The 23,960-nt window shown below is 43.7% G+C and overlaps 1 protein-coding gene across 3 annotated transcripts in view; it reads left to right on the plus strand.

The window, feature by feature from the left end:
• The window catches only part of LOC118396035 (ankyrin repeat and BTB/POZ domain-containing protein 3-B-like), a 110,259-nt gene that overhangs the window by 65,932 nt on the left and 20,367 nt on the right, over positions 1-23,960 (plus strand). For all 3 annotated transcript variants that reach the window (XM_052466005.1, XM_052466004.1, XM_052466003.1), the window contains exons 2-5: positions 6,938-7,087; positions 18,565-18,769; positions 21,211-21,363; positions 23,434-23,596. In XM_052466005.1, the coding sequence (XP_052321965.1) occupies positions 18,585-18,769; positions 21,211-21,363; positions 23,434-23,596 (501 nt within the window). In that variant the 5' untranslated portion in view covers positions 6,938-7,087; positions 18,565-18,584. The remainder of the gene's footprint in view (positions 1-6,937; positions 7,088-18,564; positions 18,770-21,210; positions 21,364-23,433; positions 23,597-23,960) is intronic.

A 23,960-nucleotide genomic window follows, 5' to 3' on the forward strand; every position in this document is an offset into this window, starting at 1 on the left:
TCTCTCCGAGAGGAAACCCACACCTCCACCTCCACTGAAACAAGGTTCAAAGAGGCAGAAAGCATTGAATGCTTGACAGATGGAATTCATTAGGTTTTGTTGATGTGTGTTTGTGCGTGTGTAGATAATTGCCTTTGCATGTGTTTGTGTGAGATGTGTCAATGGAAGTTTATATCTGATATACGTGTTACTGTTAGAGAAAAGTACAACATCTTCTCCTTGTACTGGGACGTATAGACTAGACTCGTTTGCGGCATAATTATGTCTCTGTCGTATTGTATGTTTCTTTGGGTGTGTGCCTGAATGGATGCATGTGTGGTGCGCATTCATTTGTATGTGCGTACATGTGTGTGTTCTTGCATGTAAGTATGTGTGTGCTTGTGTATGTACTGTATGTGCGTGTTTACGATATGTGTGTGTCTGATAGCATGTTGACATGCTCTCTCCCCAGACCATGTTCTATATAAGCAATAAGGCCCGAGCTGTTGTGTTATTTGGCCAATATACCATGGTAAGGGCTGTTCTTACGCACAATGTGGAGTGCCTGGATACAGCCCTTAGCCGTGGTATATTGGCCATATACCACAAGGTGCCTTATTACTATTATAAACTGGTTACCAACATAACTAGAGCGGTAAAAATAAATGTGTTGTCATACCTGTTGTATACGGTCTGATATACCACAGCTTTTCGGACAATTCAGGGCCTGAACCATCCAGTTGATAATACTAATAGAAGCATAAATGAGAATGTGTAGGTATTTTCTCCCAGGGTCTGTGTGATCTCACTTTGTCAGAGTGGTTGTAGCCTCCAACTTCCAACACGTCCCTGTGGCTGCTATACAGTACTAACCCATTAAAGACTTGTGGTCGGTGGCCGTCTTAGACCGTACTGTGGTTGCTGGGTATCCCAGACCAAGCCCATAGTCAAGCACTTGTACAATCATCCCAGGCATGTGAACTCCGCCTCTCATCTAACTCACATACAACTCTAGACATTTTACTCACAGTTGTATTTGTACCACTGAAAATTGGCCGACAAATGTCAATGCATACGAGGAAATAAAGCTGTTATACAATGTACCGTATGTTATATTCTCTCGTCTCTCTCTTACTTTCTGCATCACTGTTTCTCAGGCTAGCTCCATCATGTCTGATTCCTCTGTCTGTATACATATGGCCACCATCTGGTCTGGCACGGGGATGTCAGAGCCCAGAGTGAGCCAGCTCCAGCTCCCTCAAAAGACTATGTGCTGTATCAGGGTTAACCCCTTACAGGCACACCTGGTATAGTACATGGTGCAGTACACTCTGCAAAGAAAGAAAGGTACAATAGGAAAGACTCTCTCTCTCTTTTTCCTTATCTCTTTTCTCTATCTTTCTCTCTCCCTTATTCTTGTTTTTACATACAGACATTTCTTTCTCCTCTCTCTCTCTCTTCTTATTTGATACAAGTCACATGCCTCTGGTCTAAGTTGTATTATTCATGTCTAAATCCCCTAGAACAGCGAGTACAGTACACAGAGGACAGAGTGACTTAGCAGACAGACGGACTTCTCCATTTCAGTGTCGTCCCTGCTCTGTGAGAAACCCAACAAAGAACTAGTACCATGGAGCTGCAGAGTTTTCTGGGGAAGAACCAGGCTCTAGTGCGTCCCTCAAAAATAGATTTAAGTGCAGGGTAAAGCCACATCGAGGTCACAACTCCTACAGTCAAGCCTGGGGAAGTCAGAGAGGCAGGGCTGGTCCTGCATGCTAGGCATTCAGCCCTACAGACAGGGGGTGGCAGAGATAGACAGCCTATAGTAACCCTGCTTTGTTCCCTCTTTTCTCCCTACATAGCTCATTGGTTGTTGTTGTTTGTCCTTTAATAGGCCTATATAGTAGATCAGATGGATTTATGTGCTCATGTGTCAACATTTAGAAGTAAAGCAGTTATTTGATAATCAATGTTTCAACAGCAAAGTAAACAGTAATTGTTTTTTTTAACATTTAAAATAACTGTATCTACTATGTTCTCCCTGTGGCAGTAGAACGGAGTCAGTGTTCCAAACCATTGCTTTTAATGTCCCAGGTCTTTTCTTTGAGGCTGTATGACACTGTCCACTTTAGAACGACCCGATTGAGTACTAAGCATTCATTATAGAGAGAGATCTGAATGGGGGGCTCCTCCTGTATACAACCTATTATTCATCATTCAGTGATGAGTGGCTTGCCTGGAGGATCTCTCTCCCTCTCTCTCTCTCTCTCTCTCTCTCTCTCTCTCTCTCTCTCTCTCTCTCTCTCTCTCTCTCTCTCTCTCTCTCTCTCTCATTCTCTCATTCTCTCATTCTCTCTCCCTCATACATTTAAACTTCATGACTGAATAGCACTAGCTGTCATTTGGCCCAGGTAGTTGAATATATTCAAAGTCGGAAATGTATTATTCAAAAGACACAATGGCTACTGGATCGCACCACTGCCACCATATGTCAGAGGGACCTCTGTCATTGCAGAAAACAGTTATTCTGTCACATGCATTTTTGATAACAACAGCATCAGAAAATCATTTCATAATCTTAATTAATAATCTAATCTCTGGTGGCTGAATATTGCCAGGTTTGAACCACAGCACAGTGACAGGGACATAATCAGGAGAGGAGTCCTGGCTTGCTTTTTTGTCAGACCCACTTAAATTTGCTTACCGGCCCAATAGATCAACAGACAATATAATCGCCATTGCGCTGCACACTGCCCTAACCCACCTGGACAAGAGGATACCTATGTAAGAATGCTGTTCATTGACTAGATCAGCCTTCAACACCATAGTACCCTTCAAGCTCATCATCAAGCTCAGGGCCCTGGGTCTGAACCCCGCCCTGTGCAACTGGATCCTGGACTTCCTGACGGGTCGCCCCCAGGTGCCAGGTGGTGAAGGTGGGAAACAACACCTCCACTTCACTGATCCTCAACACTGGGGCCCCACAAGGGTGTGTACTTAGCCCCCTCCTGTACTCCCTGTTCACCCATGACTGCGTGACCACGCACACCTCCAATTCATTCATCAAGTTTGCAGACGACACAAACATAGCAGGCCTGATTACCAACAATGACGAGACAGCCTACAGGGAGGAGGTGAGGGCCGTGGCGGAGTGGTGCCAGGAAAATAACCTCTCCCTCAATGTCAACAAAATGTGTCCTCCAGGACACCTACAGTACCTGATATAACAGGAAGGCCAAAAAGATCAAGTACAACAACCACCTGAGCCACAGCCTGTTCACCCCGCTACCATCCAGAGGGTGAGGTCAGTACAGGTGCATCAAAGCTGGGACCGAGAGACTGAAAAACAGCTTCTATCACAAGGCCTTCAGACTGTTAAATAGCTATCACTAGCTGGCTACCACCTGGTTACTCAACCCTGCCCCTTAGAGGCTGCTATCCTATATACATAGACATGGAATCACTGGTCACTTTAATAATGGAACACTAGTCACTTTATTAATGTTTACATACTGCTTCACTCATTTCATATGTATATACTGTATTCTTATTCTACTGTATTTTAGTCAATGCCACTCCGACATTGCTCATCCTAATATTTATATATTTCTTTATACCATTATTTTACTTTTAGATGTGTGTATTGTTGTGAATTGTTAGATACTACTGCAGAGCTTGGAACACAAGCATTTCACTACACCCGAAATAACATCTGCTAAATATGTGTATGTGACCAATAAAATGTGATTTGATTTGAACTCAAGCAGTTCTTCCCTGAGGGCATTGGCTTCACTGGCTTGCATTAGAACACAGTGAGTCACCTTGCCCCAGCCAAGCCTGTGAGCATCCTGCACTTCACTGTCAGCTGGTCTTGCACCATCACTGCATGATTCTGCACTCTGCGTCACAGTAAGGTCAAGGACTGGGAAAGTTAAAGCCAAAAGCTAAAGTGCAAACTTGCAAGGTGTTTTTCAAGCACATACTCTCATTCATAAATCAATTAATACATTTTGAGGACATTGGCAAAATTACAGGCTCAAAAACTGTTAGTGAACCCAATTTTTTCTTCAGGGTCTTGATACGGGTCTTTACTTTGGCCAAGTTTCATAGTAAACAACTCTCTGGCACCCCTTGGAAATCCTGACTTTTCAGTGATCTTCCGCAAAAAGCCTGTCCAGCTCCAACAGAACTGTGTTGGTCTGACTGAAGGATGGCCAAGGGATGGAGAGATGACCGGGGGAGCCAAGAGAGAACAGGAAGGAGTCTTACCTTGCCCCTCAGTATGAGCCTCTTCTCTCCATCCTCCTTCTCTTTTTCACTCCTGTCTCAGGTCACACACAGGACTGGCACCCATGGACTAAGTGGATGTTCAGGTCATGGCCTGCATGTTGAGGGCCTCTGTGGCAATTGGCACGAGGGTGCCTCTGCTGCCAGCCAGCCCAGCCTAGCTTATGGGAAATCAAGGTGACACTTCAGTGTTTTTGTAACTCATAGCATCCCCCTCATAGAGTCCTCCTGATGTCACCTTTTCTAGCTTTGACTATGGCATGATGCTCGAAATTTACCTCCAGAAAAATGTGGCTGTTATTACGTTCTCTACAAAAATGATGGGTGTTTTGCTAAATCACTGCACATCAAAGGTTGAGGAACACATTTAGCAAGCTGTATAATGGTGTGAAAGTGGTGGCAGGGGAGGGGAGAGATGCCAGCACAGCTCCCCGCTGCTTTAAGTGCTGGATTAAAGCTGGATTTCCTGTAGCGTTGCTCTGTGAGCTGACAAGATAATAAAGAAGGTGTTTCAGAGAAATCCATATTGTGCCTATGTGCTTTCTGAATATGTGTATGTGACCAAGAAAATGTCATTTGATTTGATTAAGGTAGCCTGGTCTGTGGTCCCGGATCTGCTGCCTTGCCAACACCTACAGTCATTGTCATGTATTGCACAAACAGATCTGGGACTAGGCTACCTACCTGTAAAAGTCTTCCACCAAGGCATTGGCAGTTAGGTTTGGATGGTGCTGTATCAGACATCTGACCCTATCCTACTGAAGCAGATGGTTGGGTCTCATGTCCTTTGTTAGAGGGACATGTGTTTGTATGTGGTCCCCCATAGTGTACCTAGCTGAGGTGTATAATGGGAGGGGTCATGAACACCGAGCAGTGCGCTGTGGCTCTACACCACATAACACCTGTTATCCCTGCGTCACGGCAACCAGTCACCCCCCACTGGCTCTCCGTCTCCATGGTGACTGACTTTCATTACTGTCAATATTCTGACCATCGTCACCCTGGAGGAGAAAAACATAGAAAAAAATGTTTGTAATCAGAAATTAGCTGAAGTCTCTATTCTATGTGTAACAAATTAGTCTAGGCATGTGTAATGGGTCAGAGGAGGATTACTAAATTCCCTTGAAGCCACTTTTTTCCTTAGAGACTGATGATTAGTGTAAACTGCAAGGCCAGGCAGCAAGTCAATTAAATTAGCTGCATATTGAGGAGGAAGTGTTCAAACCAAAGCTACTTTCCCTTTTCCCTAGGGAGTAGAGGGCCATTGGTTATAGCCATTTTGTAATTTGACACACCGCAAGCGTGAGTCGTGGGAAGCGGTAGCAGCACTGCGCTGCAGTGGAAGAATAGGAAATGGGAAGGAAAGCAATCTGCCTCGTCATCCCCTGAGCAGGAGAGAATGCCTAATGTAATTTGTGGCTGCCTCCATGATATTAGCTTAGGTAGAACACTCCATCTGAGCCAAACTGAAGAGGGATAGGTACAGCATTCAAATATGAGCACATACCCTCATTTCTGCAGAGCTAAATAGCCATATTTGAAATGAGGAACTAGAATTGAACATGGCCACCTGATGGTTTAAATCTGAATAAAATAACACAATAAGTAGGTGTGGAATCATGTGATACAGTAAGGTGTCTCACTGCCATGGGAGATGACAGTCGTATTGAATATACATAATGGATCCACAAAAACAAGAAAGGCTTGATTATTCAACTGTGGACTACAGCTATTTACTTCACACCAAGCATCTCGTATTGAAACGTGAGGACGGAGACAGGCAGGTAACTATCAGCAGCAGTCTACCCCCTACCTAAAACAGACTGGCATAAATACCAGTTGGTAACACTGCTACCTGGCTTGGGTCATACACAACTCACTTGTATTTATGAGTTGTATTTACTTGTATTTATCTCTAAAATACATCAAAGTAGCATGGCATTCATAAATTCATCAGCATTTAACCATACAATTCATTAACTCAAAATAATACAGAGCTCTTACATGTATATAATAGCAGATGTTTGGGCATACATTCAGCAACAGGTAGAGTTTATCAATGTCAGGAAAACACTGCAAAGGTGGCATTAAGCTGCATCATCACAAATCATATATATATATATATATATATTCATTTTTTTCTATAAGCAATAATACTCTATGAAACACAGGCAGTCATTGTGGACATTTCTGAAATTGAGGGGATGAAGTATCCTCTCCCTGTTCCAATGCCTCATCTTGTAAACAGCAAACGATTACACCCTAGCTCAGCGACAAAGACTGCCAGGCGTTGTTCCTCACACACAGTGATTGCTTGTGTAGACAGAAACACAATACAGTATACTCCTCAATGTCCCCTCTACGAAGATGGCTGACAATGAGCTTTAGGGACAAACCATTCCCCTGTTGCAGTGCAATACAAACCAACATATCTAATGAACATAAAGATTTCCTGCAATGGAAAAGTCACTTCTCTGTACTTAAAAAGAACCAGCTCATGCTGTATTATAATTATTTTTGACATTTTGTTATCCAGTGAGCCTGGGTCCATTGTGAGTCTGACTACTTTACACATTGGTTTGTTCTTAACCACCTGTCTCTTTTCTCTACTCTTCCTCCCTCTCGACCTCCTTTCTCTCTATCTCCCCCTCTTCCTCTTTCCATCCTGCAGGTGTGCTCAGCCTACCAGAGAGCCTGACTCTGCATCGGGACCAGCAGCGGTCAGGGAAAAGTGGGGAGTGCCACTCCTACAGTCAGTCGGAGCTGCGCTCCATCGAGCAGTGCCTGCTAGCCACACGGGTGGGCAGCATCTCAGAACTCAGTGAGTATGCTTAGACAGACATACAGTATATATTGTACACTGACACATGTACAGTGCCTTGCGAAAGTATTCGGCCCCCTTGAACTTTGCGAACTTTTGCCACATTTCAGGCTTCAAACATAAAGATATAAAACTGTATTTTTTTGTGAAGAATCAACAACAAGTGGGACACAATCATGAAGTGGAACGACATTTATTGGATATTTCAAACCTTTTTAACAAATCAAAAACGGAAAAATTGGGCGTGCAAAATTATTCAGCCCCCTTAAGTTAATACTTTGTAGCGCCACCTTTTGCTGCGATTACAGCTGTAAGTCGCTTGGGGTATGTCTCTATCAGTTTTGCACATCGAGAGACTGAAATGTTTTCCCATTCCTCCTTGCAAAACAGCTCGAGCTCAGTGAGGTTGGATGGAGAGCATTTGTGAACAGCAGTTTTCAGTTCTTTCCACATATTCTCGATTGGATTCAGATCTGGACTTTGACTTGGCCATTCTAACACCTGGATATGTTTATTTTTGAACCATTCCATTGTAGATTTTGCTTTATGTTTTGGATCATTGTCTTGTTGGAAGACAAATCTCCGTCCCAGTCTCAGGTCTTTTGCAGACTCCATCAGGTTTTCTTCCAGAATGGTCCTGTATTTGGCTCCATCCATCTTCCCATCAATTTTAACCATCTTCCCTGTCCCTGCTGAAGAAAAGCAGGCCCAAACCATGATGCTGCCACCACCATGTTTGACAGTGGGGATGGTGTGTTCAGGGTGTTGCTTTTACGCCAAATATAACGTTTTGCATTGTTGCCAAAAAGGTTTAATTTTGGTTTTATCTGACCAGAGCACCTTCTTCCACATGTTTGGTGTGTCTCCGAGGTGGCTTGTGGCAAACTTTAAACAACACTTTTTATAGATATCTTTAAGAAATGGCTTTCTTCTTGCCACTCTTCCATAAAGGCCAGATTTGTGCAATATACGACTGATTGTTGTCCTATGGACAGAGTCTCCCACCTCAGCTGTAGATCTCTGCAGTTCATCCAGAGTGATCATGGGCCTCTTGGCTGTATCTCTGATCAGTCTTCTCCTTGTATGAGCTAAAGGTTTAGAAGGACGGCCAGTTCTCGGTAGATTTGCAGTGGTCTGATACTCCTTCCATTTCAATATTATCGCTTGCACAGTGCTCCTTGGGATGTTTAAAGCATGGGAAATATTTTTGTATCCAAATCCGGCTTTAAACGTCTTCACAACAGTATCTCGGACCTGCCTGGTGTGTTCCTTGTTCTTCATGATGCTCTCTGCTCTTTTAACAGACCTCTGCGACTATCACAGTGCAGGTGCATTTATACGGAGACTTGATTACACACAGGTGGATTGTATTTATCATCATTAGTCATTTAGGTCATTGGATCATTCAGAGATCCTCACTGAACTTCTGGAGAGAGTTTGCTAATCTGAAAAAAAAAAAGGTGCCAGGGAGAAACCTTGTACGGGGGCTGAATAATTTTGCACGCCCAATGTTTCAGTTTTTGATTTGTTAAAAAAGTTTGAAATATCCAATAAATGTCGTTCCACTTCATGATTGTGTCCCACTTGTTGTTTATTCTTCACAAAAATATACAGTTTTATATCTTTATGTTTGAAGCCTGAAATGTGGCAAAAGGTCGCAAGGTTCAAGGGGGCCGAATACTTTCGCAAGGCACTGTATTTGGTTTTTACAATACCTTGTACATAGTGTGTGTGTGTGTGTGTGTGTGTGTGTGTGTGTGTGTGTGTGTGTGTGTGTGTGTGTGTGTGTGTGTGTGTGTGTGCGTGCGTGCGTGCGTGCGTGCGTGCGTGCGTGCGTGTTAGAGTAAGCCCACTCAGGTATCATTTTTTACAGCAACAGAGTCATTTCTCCTGAAGCATCCATATGATTTGCCTTCTAAGATGAACATGTACCCCAGAAGTCAGATAACGAGGTCAATAGCAGAGAATTCCAAATATATCCATTATTCAAACAATTTAAGTAGGCGTTTGAATGGTCAATACATTTCTAGAAATATATTTACATATGCTTTAAGGATTAGGATGGCAGCAAGGTATTCTGTTTCACCTACAAACTTTCAGGGAGTTCGAGGATCACTATGAGACATCTGTCTTCTTTCCCCATGTTGTCATCTGTTGTAAGTGGAACAACTACTGCAACTGTTACACAGATCCTTGCAACAAACCTGGTAAATTAATATACAGTGCATTCGGAAAGTATTCAGACCCCTTGACTTTTTCCACATTTTGTTACATTACAGCCTTATTCTAAAGTGGATGAAATAGTTTTGTCCCCTCGTCAATCTACATACAATCCCCCATAATGACAAAGCAAAAGCAGTTTATTTTTTTTGCAAATGTATAAAAAATTAAAACGGAAATATCACATATACATAAGTATTCAGACCCTTTACTCAATACTTTGTTGAAGAACCTTTGGCAATGATTACAGCCTCAATTCTTCTTGGGTATGACGCTATAAGCTTGGCACACCTGTATTTGGGGAGTTTCTCCCATTCTTCTCTGCAGATCCTCTCAAGCTCTGTCTGGTTGGATGGGGAGTGTTGCTGCACAGCTATTTTCAGTTCTCTCCAGAGATGTTCCATCGGGTTCAAGTCCGGGCTCTGGCTGGGCCACTCAAAGACATTCAGAGACTTGTCCCGAAGCCACTCCTGCATTGTCTTGGCTGTGTGCTAAGAGTCGTTGTTTTCATCAAGGATCTCTCTGTACTTTGCTCCGTTTTTCTGACCAGTCTACCAGTCCCCGCCACTGAAAAACATCCCCACAGCATGATGCTGCCACCACTATGCTTCACCGTAGATATGGTGCCAGGGTTCCTTCAGACGTGACGCTTGGCATTCAGAAAATCTTGTTTCTCATGGTCGGAGAGTCCTTTAGGTGCCTTTTGGCAAAGTCCAAGCGGGCTGTCATGTGCCTTTTACCGAGGAGTGGCTTCCGTCTGGCTACTCTACCATAAAGGCCTGATTGGTGGAGTGCTGGAGAGATGGTTGTCCTTCTGGAAGGTTCTCCCCTCTCCACAGAGAAATTCTGGAGCTCTGTCAGACTGACCATCGGGTTCTTGGTCAACTCCCTGATCAAGGCCCTTCTCCCCCGATTTCTCAGTTTGGCTGGGGGGCCAGCTCTAGGAAGAGTCTTGGTGGTTCAAAACTTCTTCCATTTAAGAATGATGGAGGTCACGTTGTTCTTGGGGATCTTCAATGCTGCAGAAATGTTTTGATACCCTTCTCCAGATCTGTGCCTCGACACAATCCTGTCTATGAGCTCCACAGATAATTCCTTTGACCTCATGCCTTGGTTTTTGTTCTGACATGCACTGTCAAATGTGGGAACTTATATAGACAGGTGTGTACCTTTCCAAATCATGTCCAATCAATTGAATTTACCACAGGTGGATTCCAATCAAGTTGTAGAAACATCTCAAGGATGATTAATGGAAACAGGATGAACCCGAGCTCAATTTTGAGTCTGAATACTTATGTAAATAAGGTCTTTCTGTTTTTTTATTTATAATACATTTGTAAAAATGTCTGAAAACCTGTTTTTGCTTTGTCATTACGGGGTATTGTGTGTAGACGGATGAGTTTTTATTTTATTTTATTCATTTTAGCATAAGACTGTGACGTAACAAAATGTGGAAAAGGGGAAGGGGTCTAAATACTTTCAGAATGCAGTGTACATGTTTATTTTTGTGAAAACCTCTTGTATAATGCTCTTCGGGCCATACACAGTACTGTATCTCTTCCAATGGCATTTCGATAAACTGTAGTCCGTTAAGGCCATTTTTGGCTGAGTGAGTGGACCCTTCATTTGAAGAGACACACAGTTCAGTCTGGGAGTGTGGTTGAGTTTATGTCCTCAGCTCATTTCAGCTGACTAACCAAGAAACGACCTGTGATGTCCAGAAGTGCTGAAACCTCTAGTCTAGTCAGTGTAGATACACGGAGCAATGTCATTCTAAGAACACATATAGCAACACAGAAAGGTTTTAATGCTGTCTCATTCAGACATGAGGTCTCTCCTGATGTCTCTTTCAGACGTGAGGTCTCTCCTGATGTCTCTTTCAGATTTGAGGTCTCTAATGCTGTCTATTTCAGATGTGAGGTCTCTCCTGATGTCCCTTTCAGACGTGAGGTCTCTAATGCTGTCTCTTTCAGATGTGAGGTCTCTAATGCTGTCTCTTTCAGACGTGAGGTCTCTAATGCTGTCTTTAAGACGTGAGGTCTCTCATGATGTCTCTTTCAGACGTGAGGTCTCTAATGCTGTCTCTTTCAGACGTGAGGTCTCTAATGCAGTCTTTCAGACGTGAGGTCTCCAATGCTGTCTCTTTCAGATGTGAGGTCTCTAATGCTGTCTTTCAGATATGAGGTCTCCAATGCTGTCTCTTTCAGATGTGAGGTCTCTAATGCTGTCTCTTTCAGACGTGAGGTCTCTAATGCAGTCTTTCAGACGTGAGGTCTCCAATGCTGTCTCTTTCAGATGTGAGGTCTCTAATGCTGTCTTTCAGATATGAGGTCTCCAATGCTGTCTCATTCAGATGTGAGGTCTCTAATGCTGTCTTTCAGACGTGAGGTCTCAAATGCTGTCTCTTTCAGACGTGAGGTCTCTCCTGATGTCTCTTTCAGACGTGAGGTCTCTAATGCTGTCTCTTTCAGACGTGAGGTCTCAAATGCTGTCTCTTTCAGACGTGAGGTCTCTCCTGATGTCTCTTTCAGACGTGAGGTCTCTAATGCTGTCTCTTTCAGACGTGAGGTCTCTAATGCTGTCTCTTTCAGGCGTGAGGTCTCTAATGCTGTCTCTTTCAGATGTGAGGTCTCTAATGCTGTCTTTCAGACATGAGGTCTCTAATGCTGTCTCCTTCAGACGTGAGGTCTCTAATGCTGTCTCATTCAGACGTGAAGTCTCTAATGCTGTCTCATTCAGACATGAGGTCTCTAATGCTGTCTCTTTCAGACGTGAGGTCTCTAATGCTGTCTCATTCAGACGTGAGGTCTCTAATGCTGTCTCTTTCAGATGTGATGTCTCTAATGCTGTCTCTTTCAGACATGAGGTCTCTAATGCTGTCTCTTTCAGATGTGATGTTTCTAATGCTGTCTCTTTCAGATGTGAGGTCTCTAATGCTGTCTCTTTCAGATGTGATGTCTCTAATGCTGTCTCTTTCAGATGTGAGGTCTCTCATGCTGTCTCTTTCAGACGTGAGGTCTCTCATGCTGTCTCTTTCAGACGTGAGGTTTCTAATGCTGTCTCTTTCAGATTTTATGTCGACATTTGGCCAATGTTATTGCATCTGACACGATGAGCGACCCAAAGCATCCTGTGTGTCCATCGTCAACACTTATCATCAGAATAAACACTGATCCAATTCTAATCTGGATCAAAATGGAGTCCCAGGCATACAGTTACATCATCAGCGCTCTGTACATGGAATATTTATGGGGTCACTCTGGGACTCATTCAACTGTGTTGACACTGCAAATACAGTGACACAGCTGTAGCGGCCAAGGATACCTCTCGATGCCTCTCAACGCAGGAAGTTTATCTTGTAAATAGGCCGGATGAAGTGAAAGGATATGTGCAAAGTTCAAAATGCAGAATGAATTATGGAGAAAAGCAGAAACGTCAACAACGGACGAGCTATCAGACTGTCATGGAGGGAGAGGATAAAGACAGATGACAAAAAATCTGGCAAAGTTAAATTTAGAGATTTGCATATCGTAGGTATAGTGTTTTTCCAATGGTGTTTAGATGTCCATTTTAGAGTTATCGATTTTTCTGCTCTGTTAGTTGTGTCATTTATTTTAGGTAAAGTCCACCCTTATCTCAGCTCGCTGGTCACCATAGCATCACCCACCTGTAGCACACGCTCCAGCAGGTATATCTCTCTGGTCACCCCCAAAACCAATTCTTTCTTTCCTTCCAGTTCTCTGCTGCCAATGACTGGAACGAACTACAAAAATCTCTGAAACTGGAAACACTTATCTCCCTCACTACACATTTTACATGTATTTATTGATAATAAAAATAGGCAATACATTTTTTAAACAGATTAACCTGCTATGTTCCTCTGCTTCTGTCAGAGCCTTGGAGAGAAACGTCCTGGACCTACACAGACCACTCACAATTAAACGCTATCATGGCTGATTGGCAGCAAATCAAATAGCTCTGACTTCACCTGCACAATTCTGTGCACTACACTACACATTCTCCAACTGCAAAGACCAAATATGATAAGAAGTTGTGTACAAAACATTTCTAATACCGGTTCTACTTTCTGTTTGGTCATGGCTCCTGTGAGATGTGCTCAGCTTCTACCCCATTAAACAGTCATTACACATCACGCTCTAATGAACGCTTGGCTGTTATGTGGGCACTGAATAGCTGGTAACTCACTCCTAAGGTGCCAACACTTCTAAATCCCCCTTGTAAATATAAGTGGTGTGATTGTACTCCTGAGAAACAGAACTAGACGAGAACCCAGCTCATTGCAACAGTGAACAGGTTTTAGGAGATTATCTTTTGATAACCGTGAAGCGGATGGTGCCCTGTTGAACACTTTGGCATTATAGTTAAGATGCATACCCAAAGACTAGAGCTATAAAGTCTCCTACTTCCCTGCTCACTGTTGCTGGAAAGAATGAGCTACTTCTTCCTCGCCACCATTATGAGCTATATGGCTAACACAAAGTACTGTCCAGTCCAGTATCCATGGTGACATGACAGTTAGCCGTTTCCTATTCCTGCCTATTATATATCCATCTGTAACATATCGGTGGTTGTTTTCTGTACTTCAGAAGAAACTCATTGTCTTTGTGTAGAGAAAGGCACAGTTCTGTGGCCGAGAGTGTTGCTGTTGGCTTGTTGTGTTTAGTTATCTCACTCCTCAGCCCTACAGCTGTCTGTCAGTCATTTAGATCAGACAGAAGGGTTGATGAGGGTTAAGGAACATTCTGTCTGTCTGTCTGTCTGTCTGTCTGTCTGTCTGTCTGTCTGTCTGTCTGTCTGTCTGTCTGTCTGTCTGTCTGTCTGTCTGTCTGTCTGTCTGTCTGTCTGTCTGTCTGTCTGCCTGCCTGCCTGCCTGCCTGCCGTCCGCCTGCCGCCTGCCTGCCTGCCTGCCTGCCTGCCCCGCCCGCCCGCCACCCAACTCCAGGAAATGTCACAGGCCAACATCAATATGAGATGAGGATGGATGTTAGACCATCAAGCTGAGCTGCCTGCCTCAGACCCCCTCCCCCTCCTTCCACTGCTTAATTAGGGCGCTATTACACTGTCATCACACTGTATTGTACTCCCTTTGGTACAATTAGTGTAGCGGGGGGGTGTAGTGTGTGGGTGTGCTGTGTGTGTGTGTGGTTGTGCTGCTAGCATGTCAAGGCTATAGGGTCTCAATTATACATCTGAATTGCCAGTGTGTGGTGGTTGTTGTTTGTTTTCATCAGATCCGCTAGCCCACTCGGTTCTTTGCATTGCATCATACTGTTCCATACAATGCTGCACTGTTTCTCTTACAGTTTTTCTCAGTCGCTTTGGGGCATTTATCACATCATCCCTAACATGTGCAAAATAATAAGTGCATTTCTCAGAACAATTTGTACAAACTGCAATATACAATAGATATGTTTCTAAAGCAAGTCAGTCACTAAAAATCCTTAGAACATCTCTCAAAAGTAAATATTTATGCCAATGATCATGTCAGTGTCATCAGAATGATAAGTCATTGAGTCATTGTTCACGAACAAGGTTGTCAAAATGTTTAGGCATGTTGTCAATGTAACTGTGTACTTTGACAGTATTACCTGATGTAAACTTAGGCTACAGTTTGGATGACAGTTACTGAATGGAAAATGCACAAGGCTGCACTTCTATGGCATGTATCAATTTCAACAGTACTATTTACATATTACTGTATGTGGGTTATTGATTGAAAGAGACTGGACAACCCAAGGGGCACAAAGGAAAAATTTTTTTTTAGAAAGAAACACAGGAAACCACCCCTACGGCACAACTTTGCCCGCAGCACTGTTGTGCTGTCTCTACACATCCAGACGTTCCTGTCTGTCGGCCCACATATTCTCATCCACATCACACCGGATATTTTCCCTTCCAATGCAACGTGGAAAGAATCTTTTGGAATGCCTAATCCATCCTCTGCAGGCGTCTACTGTGATGTCCTCACATGCTGCATCCATTGCAGCCAGCAGGGTCATCTGTGTGTGTGGCTGACGATCGTACACCTTCCACCTCCATGCTGAAAATAACTACTCAATTGGGTTAAGGAATGGTGAATAAGGTGGGAGGAATTCTATGAGCATCCTCGGGTGGGTCACAAACCATTGCCTTATGATGTTTGATCGATGGAAACTCACATTATCACAAATGACCACATACTTTGGCAAATCCTCTCTAAACAGACTCCTCTCATCATCAGGGATGAGAGCCCTGTAGAGAGTCTCTAAAAAGTTGAGTAGATGCTGGGTGTTGTATGGCCCTCTAAGGGGGATATGGATTAGGACACCATGCTCCGAAATAGCAGCACACATGGTGATATTTCCTCCCCGTTGGCCTGGCAAATCCACAGTAGCTCTGTGACCGATGATATTCCGACCCAGCCTTCTGCATTTGGTCAGGTTGAAGCCAGCCTCATCCACGTATACAAAGTTGTGAGAGGGTTCACTTGATTCCAACTCCATTATACGCTATATCCCAGAACACACAGTTGAATTTGTTTTGGTAAGGAAGAGTGACATAAAATGTACATATATTGCATGTTCCTTCCACAGCAATGGAAATGTGTGCAGTTTATGCTTACTGTACTATGTATCACTATAAAATGTTGCTGTAAAGTAGTTACATAGATATATGTTTTACCTGTACATACTAGTAACGTAGCTCCTTAACTCTGTCCTCATTCCTTTGGAATGGTACACAGTACAGCTGTTTCATACACATCTGGTTTCTATGCAGCACCCTGTCGATGGTTGAGATGCTATAACCGTACGGATGTTTTCAAAGATATCGTTGTCTTCTATAATGGTCCTTTGTATTTCCCTGAGTCTCATGGCATTGTTTGCTCAGACCATGGTGAAAATAGCCTCCTCCTGTTGAGGTGTGAAAAGGCGTCCTCTGCCACCGGTTTGAGGTAATCTTGCAGTCCTATGTGGGGAAAAATGCAGTGATGCATCGCACACTTTCACATAGACAAAAACTATGCGAACACACATTTTACTGTAAAACATACAGGTGGGTGCATGTAAGGTGGAGTATGTATCTGTATAAAGTATTTTTCTGTCTGCTGTGAAATACTACTGGACTACTGTAATATGAAGCATTGTAGGAAGTATACAGTATACTGCTTATATACAGTAACAGTGCACTGTATATATCTATATATCACATATCTGTTATCTCTTCGAAACGTTTGAACTATTGAGGACACGGTTGATCTCACAATATTCAGCTGCACCCTTCGACCCGCCTCAGCCATTGTAAGTCCATGATTGACAACATGGTCTACAATAGTGGCCCCTATGTCATCAGATATGCGCCTATGTCCTCTTCTGCCTCTTCCTCTGTTTTGCCTTCCACCACGCATCCTTCCTCCTCTTGGCTGTTGACCCTGTTCGTTTCCTGGTCCATCCATTATTGGAAAATTGCAACTCTGTGTTGTAGTCTGTCTATATATGCTTGCCAATTGATTCTTCATGAGATGCACCTTTGAGCAATTCAGACAACTGGTTGATTGTTGGTTGAACTAACACTTTACATTCCTTCATGAGTGAGGGTCAATTTCACCTGCACGATTCATCAATGCACATTTTTGGACAAAAGGTCTAATAGAAATGTGTAAAACTATGCTTGACAGTTTATGACAAATAGTTCAACAATTGTTTTCAACAACAAACAAAATTGCAATTTGTTCAAAGGAATAAGAAATTGCTTTAATGATGTGCACAAGTGACTAGATGATTTGGAATTTGTACAAGTAGTATCAAGAATTGCACTTTTGATCTAAGAAATGCACCAAAGCAACTGAGAAAAACTGTATCAGTCGAGCACTGACATCTCCCAGGTCTACTGTCTGAAAGATAGACTGTTGATTTCAAGCATCCAATTCCCCCCTTTTAGTCATGCTTCCACATGTGCAGTTCTCTCATTGTCAAGGCAAAAACAAAGTCTTGACAACAGACAAGCCACACAATTATGATGCTAAACAAACCATTTGTCTCTTTGAATGACTGTCCCCATAGACTCATCCCTTTATTGGTACGACTGCATGCTGTTGCGTTTCCACTGAATGAGTTTGGTGAGAAATAGATCCCTCTGTTTAGTCTTTAATTGAATGCAATGTGTTGTGATTGTGAAACAGACCCCTACAGTATGTGTGAATGTGAAACCAATGGAACGTGGCATTACACTTTAACTCTATTACTTGACTGACAGATTAGCACCATGTCAACCTACATCAGGACGATATATATGTGTGTTTATTTGGATCCCCATCAGCAGATACTCTTCTGATACACTGATAGACAAGGACAGTCACACAAATGTAACATACAACGATATACAAACAACACAACAACAAAAAAATATGTGTTAGAAGCATAATAATGTTATATAAACAATAATTGTTTTTCTGTTATATGCACAGTAACAAAAGCCTACGGACTGATAGGACCCAGGACTCTCAGAATGTCATGCTATGATAGAGACCCAGAACAATCTGCAGTATGTTTCTAATGTATAGTAATGGTGTCATATCGACAAGATGTCCATTTCTGCTCTATATAGTAGAAATAGGGTGAGTACTGGTACTCGTTGTGTCTATGAGATAGCATGAATAGTGCAGCCTTTTGAAAACCCCCCATGTACAGTTTTACTGTGTCTCAGTGGGATTCTAGTTGGGCCCAGCTGTCTCGTTGTCTGGCTTCCAGGTCTGCAAGGCATTCGAAGGCAATATGTCCTGTCCCTTTCAGCTCAGTAAAAATTTTGTGAAAAACACTTTTTGCCATGCCATCTGAAGCATCTGGAGAATATTCACATTTTATGAGGAAAACCTTTTAAGCAGAGAGTTTGAGTGAAACCGCATGACCTAAAAGTACTGGAGGATTATGCAGAGCATGAGGAAATAGCAAGGGGAGTAGTATAAAACAGTTGTGGCTATGCTTTTACTCGACGGAAGCTCCTTCAGAGAGGATGGTGATGAACCCCTGTCTGTCTGTGTTTATGTCTCTTCACCATGGGGTCTAGACATTCTCTATATTATCTATCTCCCCTGACACCGTGCGTGTGCATGTGTACACGTTTGTGTGCGTGTGTGTACGCATGCGTGTGAAAACAAGAGGACATTCCCTCCATTTCTCTATGACCTTCTTCTTCTCCAGCTCCTGATTTTATTATGGATGTGTGTGTAACCACAACCCTCTTTTCATTGTGTCCTGCAGGTGACCTGGTCTCCCGGGCCATGCACCACCTCCAGCCGCTTCATGTGAAGAACCATAGCAACGGGACGCCCATCCACCAGAAGAGCAGCCCAGTACACTGGGAGCCTGAGGCGCTCTACACTCTCTGCTACTTCATGCACTGTCCCCAGGTGGAATGGGAGAACCCCAACGTAGAACCCTCTAAGGTTACCCTGCAGACAGAGAGGTAACACACACCTCAAATGAGACTGTTATGTACATGGTAAATCTCTACATTGACGGTGTAGATAGACAGTTATGATTCACAGCTCAGGAGAATCTCTGTCCTGTACTGAACCTCCACATTCATCCCTTGATCAGATGGGTATTGAAATATCATGGTAGTACTTTCATTCTATGGTGAACCAAAGCCATTCTGAAGTACGCCAGACAAACCTGTATTCAGTTTTAACAGTGAACCTCCAAAGTCTCCCCCACATCCCTAAACCAGATGTTTTCCTATTGAGGAATACTATTTCCATTGGTTCAATGGAAATGGAGTCATTTGAAGCCCTAAAAGTCACCTGTGTGGGAAAGCAGCAGGAAATTACTTTTGAAACAGACTCATATCCACACATGCACAGTCACAGTTGATGGCTTTGATTCAGTTGGTGTCACTAACATTACAGTCATTACAGTTCAATACAAGTTAGAGGCTGTATGGAGTCCATGTTTTAGAATGTATGGAGTCCATGTTTTAGAATGTATGGAGTCCATGTTTTAGAATGTATGGAGTCCATGTTTTAGAATGTATGGAGTCCATGTTTTAGAATGTATGAAGTCCATGTTTTAGAATGTATGGAGTCCATGTTTTAGAATGTATGGAGTCCATGTTTTAGAATGTATGGAGTCCATGTTTTAGAATGTATGGAGTCCATGTTTTAGAATGTATGGAGTCCATGTTTTAGAATGTATGGAGTCCATGTTTTAGAATGTATGGAGTCCATGTTTTAGAATGTATGAAGTCCATGTTTTAGAATGTATGGAGTCCATGTTTTAGAATGTATGGAGTCCATGTTTTAGAATGTATGGAGTCCATGTTTTAGAATGTATGGAGTCCATGTTTTAGAATGTATGGAGTCCATGTTTTAGAATGTATGGAGTCCATGTTTTAGAATGTATGGAGTCCATGTTTTAGAATGTATGGAGTCCATGTTTTAGAATGTATGGAGTCCATGTTTTAGAATGTATGGAGTCCATGTTTTAGAATGTATGGAGTCCATGTTTTAGAATGTATGGAGTCCATGTTTTAGAATGTATGGAGTCCATGTTTTAGAATGTATGGAGTCCATGTTTTAGAATGTATGAAGTCCATGTTTTAGAATGTATGGAGTCCATGTTTTAGAATGTATGGAGTCCATGTTTTAGAATGTATGGAGTCCATGTTTTAGAATGTATGGAGTCCATGTTTTAGAATGTATGAAGTCCATGTTTTAGTGTGTTCCCCTAAGGGTTTGCAAATTACGGCTCGCAACTTTGTACAGATGTGCTAAGTACTCTCGGCCGTCATTGGAACCATTTTGGCTCAGATATACCCTCTGGGTATATCAAATTCAAGAACATACATTTTTTCTTCTTACAGTCCTACGCAATATATTTTAAAGTAATTCTGTGTTTTATGACTTTATGGCAAATAATTATCTATCTACTCCTGTACATTACCTCTATACATTATATAACCTCACCGGCCCAGTATGTCCACAAGCTATGTGGATAACCCCTGCCAGGGGAAGGGGAAGTAGGTGAAAAATCCGAAAGTTGGTTATGAGCAGGCCTCCTCCGGAGTTCCAGACTTTACTGCCCTGTAATGGAGAGCTAACGGCTAATATGTCCCCCAGGTCTTTTTTCCCCAGTCTAATTCAGCTCTGCGCTCTGCAAAGAAAGGTTCCTAATGGGCAAATTTGTAGAGTGGAATTGGGAAAGTTGTGTGATTCCAATCACGTTTTAAAACTTGGTTAGGTCTATGCCTAATTGTGAGTCTTCAAAGATAATGTAATATTTTTAAAACACCTGTACAAATTACTTCAAAATGCCTCAAGGTCACATGTTTCCCATGTCTTTGAAGAGAGTCATTTGCATTTGTGCAGTGATGAAACCTCGAATCACTAAAGAGCAGGATTCTCCCTCAGGTTAGAATAGCATTGATGAATGACAGATTGATGATGAGTGACATATAGTTATTACAAATAAAGGAGTGAAGCTGGGGTCAAGGACATTCAACACATTGAACCATCCTGTATGAGATATCAAGCAGTGACTTAGAGAGTCACATCAATATTGTTCAATATTAACATGACATATATATTCATATGAATAATAATATGTCTATGACAGACAGGTGAAGATACATATTAATATTTGTAATGTAATTTGAAATGGGAACCAGCTGTCAGGGTCTCTGAATAAAGGAGTAGGAGGAATAGCAAACTTTGCTCCAAGACACAGATCTCAAGTCAGTTTTGTGTCCCTCCAACCCGGATCCTCTGAATGGTAATGGTTTGAATTTCTGTAAGCTAAGCTTATCCAAGGTATGTACTGAAACCAGACAACAACCAGACTACCATTCAGCTGATATTGATGACTCCTGTGTGTGTGTGTGTGTGTGTGTGTGTGTGTCTCCCCCTGCAGGCCGTTTCTGGTTCTACCTCCTCTGATGGAGTGGCTCAGGGTGTCGGTGGCCCACGCAGAGCACCGCCGTAGCTTCTCAGTGGACAGTGACGACGTCCGGCAGGCCGCCAGGCTGCTGCTGCCAGGGGTGGACTGTGAACCACGCCAGCTCAAGTACGGCATGGACACACACACACACACACACACACACACACACACACACACACACACACACACACACACACACACACACACAGGGCACGCAGGCACACACGCAGGCTTGAAACACACACACACAGGGCACGCAGGCACACACGCAGGCCTGAAACGCACACACACAGAGCACGCAGGCACACACGCAGGCTTGAAACACACACACAGGGCACGCAGGCACACACGCAGGCTTGAAACACACACACACAGGGCACGCAGGCACACACGCAGGCTTGAAACACACACACACAGGGCACACAGGCACACACGCAGGCTTGAAACACACACACACAGGGCACGCAGGCACACACGCAGGCTTGAAACACACACACACAGGGCACGCAGGCACACACGCAGGCTTGAAACACACACACACAGGGCACGCAGGCACACACGCAGGCTTGAAACACACACACACAGGGCACACAGGCACACACGCAGGCTTGAAACACACACACACAAGGCACACAGGCACACACGCAGGCTTGAAACACACACACACACAGGGCACGCAGGCACACACGCAGGCTTGAAACACACACACACAGGGCACGCAGGCACACACGCAGGCCTGAAACACACACACACAGGGCACGCAGGCACACACGCAGGCTTGAAACAGAACACACACAGGGCACACAGGCACACACGCAGGCTTGAAACACACACACACAGGGCACACAGGCACACACGCAGGCTTGAAACACACACACACAGGGCACGCAGGCACACACGCAGGCTTGAAACACACACACACAGGGCACACAGGCACACACGCAGGCTTGAAACACACACACACACAGGGCACGCAGGCACACACGCAGGCCTGAAACGCACACACACAGAGCACGCAGGCACACACGCAGGCTTGAAACACACACACACAGGGCACGCAGGCACACACGCAGGCTTGAAACACACACACAGGGCACGCAGGCACACACGCAGGCTTGAAACACACACACACAGGGCACGCAGGCACACACGCAGGCTTGAAACACACACACACAGGGCACACAGGCACACACGCAGGCCTGAAACGCACACACACAGAGCACGCAGGCACACACGCAGGCTTGAAACACACACACACAGGGCACGCAGGCACACACGCAGGCTTGAAACACACACACAGGGCACGCAGGCACACACGCAGGCTTGAAACACACACACACAGGGCACGCAGGCACACACGCAGGCTTGAAACACACACACAGGGCACGCAGGCACACATGCAGGCTTGAAACAAACACATTCAGTATGGACTCAGAGACACACACATGCACATACATACATACACACACATTGAGACTTATATTTCCCTCACTAACTTTAAACATCAGCTATCTGAGCAGCTAACCGATCGCTGCAGCTGTACATAGCCCATCTGTAAATAGCCCACCAATCTAAATACCTCATCCCCATATTGTTTTTATTTACTTTTCTGCTCTTTTGCACATCAGTATTTCTACTTGCACATCACCATCTGCTCATCTATCACTCCAGTGTTAATTTGATCAATTGTTTTTACTTCGCTACTATGTCCTATTTATTGCCTTACCTCCTCACACCATTTGCACACACTGTATATAGACTTTCTTTTTTTTCTATTGTGTTATTGACTCTACACGTGTTTATTCCATGTGTAACTCTGTGATGTTGTTTGTGTCGCACTGCTTTGCTTTATCTTGGCCAGGTCTCAGTTGTAAATGAGAACTTATTCTCAACTGGCCTACCTGGTTAAATAAAGGTGGAATAAATGTTTAAAAAAAACACACACACACACACACACACACACACACACACACACACACACACACACACACACACACACACACACACACACACACACACACACACACACACACACACACACACAAACTCAGGATAACCTCACACAGTAAGAATTTGTCCTCACATTGACACTAATCAGTTAACATTCAAATCATGTCCATCCAGAGGATTGATAGGAAGCTGAGTGTAACTCTGAATTCAGCTAATTGATTTCCTTTCCTGTGATTTCCCTACCAGGACAGATGACTTCTGTGCATCCAGGAAGTTGGATGCAGCATCCACAGAGGCTAAGTTCCTCCAGGACCTGGGATTCCGTATGCTCAACTGTGGCCGGACCGACCTGGTCAAACAGGCCGTCAATTTGCTGGGGCCTGACGGCATCAACAGCATGAGTGAACAGGTTAGTTAGACCCACGCATACACACACACACAAATGCAAGCACGCACATACACACCCCCACATACACATGAAAAAAACTCACTCTCTCTCTCTCTCTCTCTCTCTCTCTCTCTCTCTCTCTCTCTCTCTCTCTCTCTCTCTCTCTCTCTCTCTCTCTCTCTCTCTCTCTCTCTCTCTCTCTCTCTCTCTCTCTCTCTCTCTCTCTCTCTCTCTCTCTCACACACACACACACACACACACACACACACACACACACACACACACACACACACACACACACACACACACACACACACACACTGGTTGGGGGATCTGTGTATCACACATGATTTGAGGATCTGACTTACGTTACTTACAGCAAACA

This window comes from Oncorhynchus keta, chromosome 17 (assembly GCF_023373465.1).
Source record: "Oncorhynchus keta strain PuntledgeMale-10-30-2019 chromosome 17, Oket_V2, whole genome shotgun sequence".
In the NCBI taxonomy this organism is placed as follows: domain Eukaryota; kingdom Metazoa; phylum Chordata; class Actinopteri; order Salmoniformes; family Salmonidae; genus Oncorhynchus; species Oncorhynchus keta.